This window comes from Spinacia oleracea, chromosome 6 (assembly GCF_020520425.1).
Source record: "Spinacia oleracea cultivar Varoflay chromosome 6, BTI_SOV_V1, whole genome shotgun sequence".
In the NCBI taxonomy this organism is placed as follows: Eukaryota; Viridiplantae; Streptophyta; class Magnoliopsida; order Caryophyllales; family Amaranthaceae; genus Spinacia; species Spinacia oleracea.
Genome location: NC_079492.1, coordinates 92,400,085 through 92,409,132, shown reverse-complemented (window position 1 = coordinate 92,409,132; position 9,048 = coordinate 92,400,085). Strand labels below are relative to the sequence as shown.

General features: G+C 36.6%; 1 protein-coding gene across 1 annotated transcript; it reads right to left on the bottom strand.

The window, feature by feature from the left end:
* Nucleotides 1-1,196: 1,196 nt before the first annotated feature.
* Nucleotides 1,197-3,131, bottom strand: LOC110774850 (chalcone synthase). Its single transcript, XM_021979440.2, has 2 exons — nucleotides 2,736-3,131; nucleotides 1,197-2,341 (listed from the first exon to the last, which is right to left on the bottom strand). The coding sequence occupies exons 1-2, from the start codon at nucleotides 2,911-2,913 to the stop codon at nucleotides 1,344-1,346; spliced, it is 1,176 nt and encodes a 391-aa protein (XP_021835132.2). The 5' UTR covers nucleotides 2,914-3,131; the 3' UTR covers nucleotides 1,197-1,343.
* Between the last annotated feature and the right edge of the window lie 5,917 nt (nucleotides 3,132-9,048).

The window sequence follows — 9,048 nt, the reverse complement described above, 5'->3', positions numbered from 1 at the left end:
ATAGGGGTGTTCATCGGTCCAAACCCGGACCAGACTGAACAGACCCAGACCGGACCGAAGACCAAAATTTAATAATTAAAGACCCAAAGATCGGACCGATTAAGCTTGGACCGGACCCGTACCTGACCGGAAAAATTAATCCAAAACCCGGACCGGACTCGTTTGGACCGGTTGTAGACCTATTTCTATATTTTTTTTTTTTTTTTTTCTAAAAATTATGGTGAAAAAGAAAAATATGTATAAAACCACAATTGTTTAAGGCCTTTTTTGGAAGCTAAAATAAAATATATCACAATATAATAATATTTACAACATATTAAAGGAGAGAATTAAATTTTTAAATAGCTTATATTATATTTTATTAAGGAAAATTCGGTCCGGTCCCAAATGGGGTTTTGGACCGGACCGGACAGAGCGGAAATTAATATTTCTCGACCCGGAGACCGGACAGATTGCCTTCGGTCCGGTCTGGTCCATTTTTTCAGTCGGGACCAATTTTTGCACACCCCTACTTGCAGAAACATGAGTCTTCTTAGCCCACGCCTGCTTTTTTCCTCTCTCAGGACGACGACCCTTAACCAGGTATACAACAGCCTTCTTAGGCGCAGCTGCACCACGCTTAATGGGCTTCTTGCGAGACCTAATATCAACATAAGGATGATATGTTCTATGCTTTCTGACCACCTGCCTCCTTTGAGGTCTAGCACTGAATCACGAGACCGTGAGGCCGGCTCTCGCTCGTACTTGGGTCTGTATCGCGACCGCAACAACTCAGCAGGTTCAACATTATGAGCCGTAGTCCTCTCTGCAACATCATCTGAACTCATTCAAAGCTTGTTACTTTCAGACAGAGCAATACTCCCATCCGCATATCCCAACGGGGCAGACCGTAATGATATTTTGCCCACCTGAGGGTGCGGTGCCGTGGGAAAAAAGTTGTAGTTGGTGGAGTGGTATTTGAAAACGGGATAGTCTACCTCATGATAGACTGTCACATGACCCGGTATGGAAACAAATAGCTAGGTGGGATGAGTCAATCCAACAAATTGTGCATCCTATTTTTAAATGGACATATAATTCAAATACAAAGAACATATCGTTCATATCCAAAGAGCATATAGTAAATGAACATATAGTTGTAATATTTCACTAATATCAATTGCGGAACGGAGGAAGTATTTAATAACACACAAGAATGACACGCTTATGGTAGTAATTATTATCAACGCATTTTCATTACAATGGACCACTACAGGTAACGTACTACAATCTCATACAACATGCAATTATAAAATAAAAACACATAAAAGTTGGTTTTATAGGAAAACATTAGAAGCATAAGTTTAGTAGCTTAACGGCACACTATGGAGGACAACAGTCTCGACTGTGAGACCAGGTCCAAAGCCGAACAAAACACCCCAATCCAGCCCTTCTCCAGTTGTTGATTTCCCTTCCTTTGATGACTTGTTCCTCATCTCGTCTAGGATAAAAAGAACACAAGCACTAGACATATTACCAAAGTCACGTAATACATTACGGGTGGCCGTAAGTTTCTCTTCCTCAAGACCGAGTTTGGCCTCCACTTGATCAAGAATTGCGGGCCCACCTGGATGAGCAATCCAAAAGACAGAGTTCCAATCACTAATACCAAGTGGAGTAAAGGCATCCTCAAGAGCCTTGTTAATATTTTTTGAAATTAGGCCAGGGACATCTTTCAACAAATGAAAAGTTAGGCCCACTTCACGAACGTGTCCATCAATTGCACCTTCAGAGTCCGGAAGTAAAGTTTGGGCTGTCCATACCATCTTAAATAAGGGCCGCTCAATGGATTCATCTGGATCTGCACCGACAATTAATGCCCCGGCTCCATCACCAAAAAGGGCCTGGCCCACCATTGAGTCCAAATGTGTTTCAGTCGGCCCACGGAAGCAAATAGCTGTGATTTCGGAACAAACAACTAGGACACGAGCACCACGATTGTTCTCGGCAAGGTCCTTGGCAAGACGTAGGACCGTCCCACCAGCAAAACAACCTTGTTGGTAAAGCATGAAACGGCGTACACAAGGACGTAGGCCAAGGAGCTTGGTGAGTTGGTAGTCAGCACCGGGCATGTCAATGCCTGATGTGGTACACATGATAACATGAGTGATCTTAGACTTTGGCTGCCCCCACTCCTTAATAGCCTTCATCGCGGCTTCTTTGCCAAGCCTAGGAACTTCACCGACTACCATGTCTTGTCTAGTGTCTAGTGATGAACCCATATATTCGCACAAATTTGGCTTCTCCTTGAGTATTTCTTCCGTCAAGTACATGTAACGTTTCTTGATCATTGATTTGTCACCTGAACATTTTTAAATATGTAACCCATTAAAAGATTACTATTTTAGTACAAATTCAAAGGAATACGAATTCATCATATTTTATTTCACATATATGCTAAATACAGACAAATCATCAAATTTTATTAATAAAGTCCGCTTTTATAAAAAAACTTTGGAATACAATTGCATGTTCATATTAACTAAAAAATAATAATTTCATGCTTATGACTTTAATTATACTAAGGATCGCAAACGTATTAAATAATCATCAATATATTATGACGACTAAAATGCAAAACATAGCTTAATTAATAAACTTGCATGAGGGAAATTAAAAGGAATCAGCGTAATATTTGAAACAATCAACAATTGATATTAGTGAAAAAGAGTAAAAGTAATTAAATGATGACTTACACATGCGCTTAAACTTCTCCTTTAAATCAGTCATGTGTTCACTCTTAGTAACACGGAAATAGTAGTCCGGATAATCAGCCTGATAAACACAATTAGGCGGAGTGGCGGTACCAATAGCCAAGATAGCGGCCGGCCCATCGGCTCGCTGAGCTTGTCGAATCTCGTCGAGGGAAGCCATTAATTAAGATACAACGAAACAGCTAATTAATAAACCCTAACACAACTAAATTAAAAAGCTAAGTAATTAAGCTTAATTATTATTAATTTTGTAATGGGTTTTAATTAAGAAGAAAGTTGGTTGGAGAAAGTTAAGTAAGAACTAAGAAGGAGAGAACTGAGAAGAAAAGTAGTAGTAGTTGTAGTATTATGTTGGTTTCCTCACTTGTTGGAAAAGATGGTAGTGCAACTCGTGAGATATATAAGTGTATAGATGAAGGTGGTAGGTTGAATGGACGGTTAGATGAAGGAACACGTGGGCTTGTTGTTAGGCATGGTTAAGTGATGGTAGATATTGCATTATCTTGCTTTTGGTGTTTCATTTGCCCAAGTACTTCATATCGTTACCCCATGTACCCAAACTCCAAACAAATAAATTTCACCATCACAACAAGTTAGATGTGAAAGGTTACGAAATTTTGTTTATTTAAGTGATTTTAAGTAAGTCTGTGTTTTTTAAAGCTGAATTGAACTGAATTGAAATTAATTGAATTGAACTTAACTGAACCGAACTTAACTGAATTAAACTTTACTGAACTAAATATTACTTAAATAAATAATAAATAATCCGTGATTAATTAATAAAAACTAATAATAAATGATAAATAATAAATTATAGTAATTAATAATATATTAATAGTAAATAATTAGTAATACTACTTCCGTTCCTTAATGTTCTTTACGCTTACTATTTGCACGGACTCCAATGCAATATTCAACCACTTATATATCCAATTTCTTATGTGAAAAATTTATGAAAAGTTGATATTCTGAAAATATATAACGAGATCAATCGAACAAGATCTTACATGATAACGTTTTGATTTATATAACAGTGAGAATTTACGGTTATCGTTTTCATACTTTGAACACATATTGCAAGGCGTAAAGAACTTTCTGAAACCGAGGTAGTATATAATAATAATAATAATAATAATAATAATAATAATAATAATAAAAAAAAAACAATAATAATAATCATAACAATAGTACTCCCTCCGTCCCTTAATACTCGCACCGCTTTCCTTTTCGTGTCGGCCCTTAATACTTGCACCGCTTCTATAAATGGAAATTTTATCAATATTATATTATTTCTCACACTTATCTACTACCCCACCTACACCCCTATTCTTTACAAAAAATTATTTAAAAATTCACATCCTCCAATCACCACTCCCCACCCCTTATACATTTCCCACTAACAATATTAAAAAAAAATACCCCACTCAGTGGCGTATCCAGGATTTTGAAACAGGGTAGACACTTTTAAAAGAAATAAGAACTAGAGTACATTTTTTTCCCAAAAGGATACAATGAAAATGACAATTTGCGGAGTACTAATTACAATGTTTACATAAAATTTACCAATCTCATCGTTCACTTTTATTTTATAAATTGTAAGATTTTAAAGATTATACAAGATAAATGTATACGGATCGGAGTACTCCGTGTTACATAATCAAATAACAACAAAACTTTAAAAATATACGAAGTAGAAATTAAAAATCATATGAGAATATGACGTGTCATCTCCGAAAAAGAAAAAAAGAAGCTGGAATTTTAAATACTTGGCAAACTAAAAGTAAGGTTTATATATTTAATCTGCAACATAGAAACATAAAGGTAAGATGCTAGAGTGGTTAGCAAGGAAATCTAGGTATGATATTGCCACCCTTGATCATGGGTTTCAACTCTTACATTGAACAAATTTGTGTTTTTTTTTTCTTTTTTTAAACTCAGCCTACTAAACTGATTTTTCAATTAAAAAACTGGGTAGACATTTGTCTACCCAGTTTACACTATGCATCCGCCCCTGACCCCACTATCAACTAACACCATTAAATTAATAAGTCAATTCAAATGTCTTAGACTCCGCACCGGTCAAACCGGCACGAGTAGTAAGGGACGGAGGGAGTAACAATATACTCTCTCGGTCCCAGATTAGTTGTTACGCATTCCTTTTTCGTCCGTCCCAAATTTGTTGTTACACTTCTAAATTCAGAATGACCCTACAATTATTATATTGTCTCTCTCTTCCCACTAAATATTATTTGTCCCCACACCCTCTCTCATTCAATTAAAAAAAATATCCCACCAACTCTTATCACATCTACTTTTTCAATAAAATAGCAATTGATAACCAAACAACCACTTATCACATAAAACTTTGTGCGAAGACAAGTGTAACGACTAAATTGGGACGGAGGGAGTAAATAATAAACAACGCTTGTCAGGATGCGTCAGGTCTGTCAATTGCTGAGTCTGCGAACAATTCATTCTGGAATTTTATCCGTGTCGTGATTGGTTGAGAAACAAATTGTAGCGCCTGAAATAAAGTGGGGCTTGTGTCTGTGCACTAGAAAATAGTGGCGCTTGTGTCTGAGCACTAGAAAATAGTGGCGCATGTATGCCACGCGCTATAAAATTCTAGCGTTGGTAAAATCTATCTTCGGATTTTTATAGACTCTTCCGGTTTGTTCCGTATTCTATCTTTTTCACAGTTTTATCTTTTTCACGGAAATATGGTTCTTGAAGGAAATAAAATATTACCCAAGTCGTAGATTTTGCCGGAAACGGAAACATGGCTCTTATCGGAAAATATTTTCGGAAATAGAAATATTGTCGGAATCGGAAATATTGCCGGAAACGAAAATATTACCGGAATCGGAAATATTGTCGGAAAAGGAAATTATTTCTGTAATCGGATATATTAACGGAAACGTAAATGTTTGTTAGAAACGGAAATGGATTCCAGAATCGGAAAACGAATCGGAAGTTCGACGAGCGACAAGTCGGCAAGCGAGCCGGCCCATCGCTCGACAAGAAAAGGCCGAGCACATAGCACTAAGCATGAAGTCCAGCGCCAGCGCCCAGCCGATGGGCCAGCAACAGCACAGTGGGGCCGCCAAGCAAGCAAGGCAGCAACAGCACAGTGGGCCGCGCCAAGCAATCAAGCAAGGTAGCAGCAGCACAGTGGGCCGCGCCAAGCAAGCAAGGCAGCAACAACACACTGGGCCGCGCCAAGCAAGCAAGGCAGCAGCGATGCAAGCCCGCCAAGGCAAGGCTGCAGCGCGCTGGGTCTCTGGCCAGCTGCGGCTGAGGTTGGGCCTAGGCAGGCACGCGCGCACCAACGTGGTCCATTGTGGTTGCGTTGGTTGCTTCGTCTTGGGCTTCAAGAAAAGTCCGACTATTTAATTCCCAAGTAACTTTAGATCAAGTATTCCTAGTCCTACTACAATTGGTTTGATTAAGAGTTTAATTAATATTACAATTCTAATTGGATAAGAATTTCAATCCTAATAGGGTTGGTAATTCTTTTCCTAGTAAGACTCAAATTCCTTATTTCCTACACTATAAATATGAGGCTAGGCCCTCATAATTACACACATTGAAAATCATATTCTTTACTTACATTGTGTTCAAAGGAGAACATAATATAACCTAACCCGAAGACATAAAACCTTAAGTAAAATCCTAGTTGGTTAAACCTAAGGCGGATCCGAACGTGTTGTGGACTTTCTACGGAGGGGCAACGTTTGGGGATCTAAAGACTTGTTCTTGTTCGGTTCGGGAGAAGATAGGGAAGGCACGCATCACATTGTATGTAACCTAAATTATGCTAATTGACTATGTGGCAATTAATTTGGATTCTGGCTTTATGGTTTTTCCGCATGAATTATATTATTGTATTATTCATAACCTAACAGTGGTATCAAGAGCCTCTAATCAATTCCATAATCAATTATAGTTAACATGGATTAAATTTTATAAATTAGCAATGAATTAAAGGGGTGATTAATTTCGTGGATGTAATTGATTGCAAATTCGTGCGGTTATTTGATTATATGTTCGCAGGATTTTTCGGCAGTTTTGTCAATAATGGTCGAAGTTTTATGTTTTTATAGTGAATTTCGCATGTAAACGACGTTTTACAATTTTGACAAAAATCAAAGATTTGATGTCGAACCCAGAATTCCAAAATTTGAAGCCTAACTATGACTTTTCGAAGGTTTTAGTTTTTCGAATGCAAAATTTGTAATGTTTATGATGTTAAATTAAATATTTGCGAATCTTGTACTATGTAAATTTGTAGTATGTAAATTTTGAATCTATGATTGACCTACTGTATATTTTTAACAATTTTAAGGTCTAATTTTGTTAATTATACAACCTAATTTGTAATTATAATTAATTTGTTGAATTTCAAATAATTTAGATTTTGTTTTGATTTTCATAATTAATTGATAATTAATTAGGATCCTATGATTAAAAACCACCATAAAATTTGTTAAAATTGAAATATTTTAAAATTTTATGACCTAGTTTTTAATCCCTAAGAAAATATGTAATCAGAAATTAATTTGAATAATAAATTTTCGAATTTTCGCCTAAATTTAGTGAAATTGATATGAATTATTAATTTGTCGTTAAATTTAAATATAAAAGTTTTGATTTTTATAAATCGTTCACAAACTTGCACGCACGAAGCAATGGAAGCTAAGTGTTACCCTAAAGGGGTGTTGCATAGTGCGGGCATGCGACGACGAGCAAGAGAGCTCGTCGCCCATGCGGTACAAGGCAACGTGCAATGCACGAGCCACGCGTGTGGGGACAGCCCCTGTGCAGTGTGTACTGTGCTAGTGATCGAGCAAAGGCGAGTGGGCAACGCTGCCAGCCCGCGTTGTGCCCAGCAGTGATGGCGACGAGGCATCGATGGATGCCCTAGTGCCATGCGCGCAAAGCAAGCAAGCATGATGCAGCAGCCAGCGATGGCGTCGAGCCATTGGCGCTGGCGTGGGCTTGGCTGTTTGATGGCCTTGGCCATGCGTGCGGCCAGCTCATGCGACACTACAAGCCTTGGCAAGGCATGGGCCTTGCGCCCATGTGCCTTGTCTTGGCCGATTGACTTGTTTCGTTTTGTTTAAATTTTCGGTTGAAAACAATTTTGATTAAATTTAATTTCGTAATTTAATTTTTCTCGGAATTTAATTTTGATTAATTTAATTATTATAATTTTTTTTATACTAATTTTTTTAATAAAATTAAAACTTTGGTAAAATTATAATTAATTAATTTTAATCAGCTTAAAATCATATAAAGGGATTTAAAATGATTTTATGTGAGCTTTAAATTTTAATTAAATTTGTAAGTTTCCGGTTGGACTAGGAAATACAATGTTATGTTTAAAATTTGTCAAGCATGTAAATTCTTGGTTTTAGTGGGAGCTTTTAGTCATTAAACTCTTGATTAGGTCTTTATTCCTTTAAGGTTAAAACAACTCGATTAAACTAATAAGGTTGAATAATTTGTAGATTGTTGGAACCTTTGATTAGTTGCTGTAAATGTTTATGTGATGCATGATTTTTCTACTTACTTTCTATGTGGGCCATTCATTGATAAATGAATGGATGAATGGTATATTGTAAATGTACTGTCTTGCAGGTTATGGAAAGTGACTAGTATGGCCCAAATAGGATAGTAAATATGGTCTGCGTACCATTAATTTGAATGTAAAATTAGTCTTATGCACCAAAGTTTTTAATTTAAATATGGTCTGCGTACCATCAAATAGTTGCAATTAGTTTTAATTATAGCATATCCTATTTGAAGAAAATGGTGCCTCCCATGGTGAAATTTAAGACGGGGTTTCCAATCCATTTTCAAGACGGAGTTTGAAGTTGAAGCTTCAAGATGAAATCGGGCCATACTAGATCACATCTAAATCTTATGCATGTTTTAAGTTATTTATTGCTTTAAATATGTCTTAATAATGCATGAGATTGTGGCTTGATTATGTTATATGATTAAGGATTTTAGTTCACTTAAAATCTAACCAACATAGTAAGAGCCCTAAGTTCTGACAGGCTAAAGTCGTATCACCTAATCAAAGATAAACCTAAGTCCACTAACAAGATAGTAAGGGAAGTATGGATCGTATCCACAGGGAAACATGCGTTTTTTTTATTACTAAAACTAAGGTCTAGACTATTGGGAAACAAGAAAATGGTTGAGTTTGAATATTAAACTAGGATGATAATAAAAAGGGAATAAATTAGATGATAAAAGATCTAGGGCATAAGTTCACCAATGAACAACA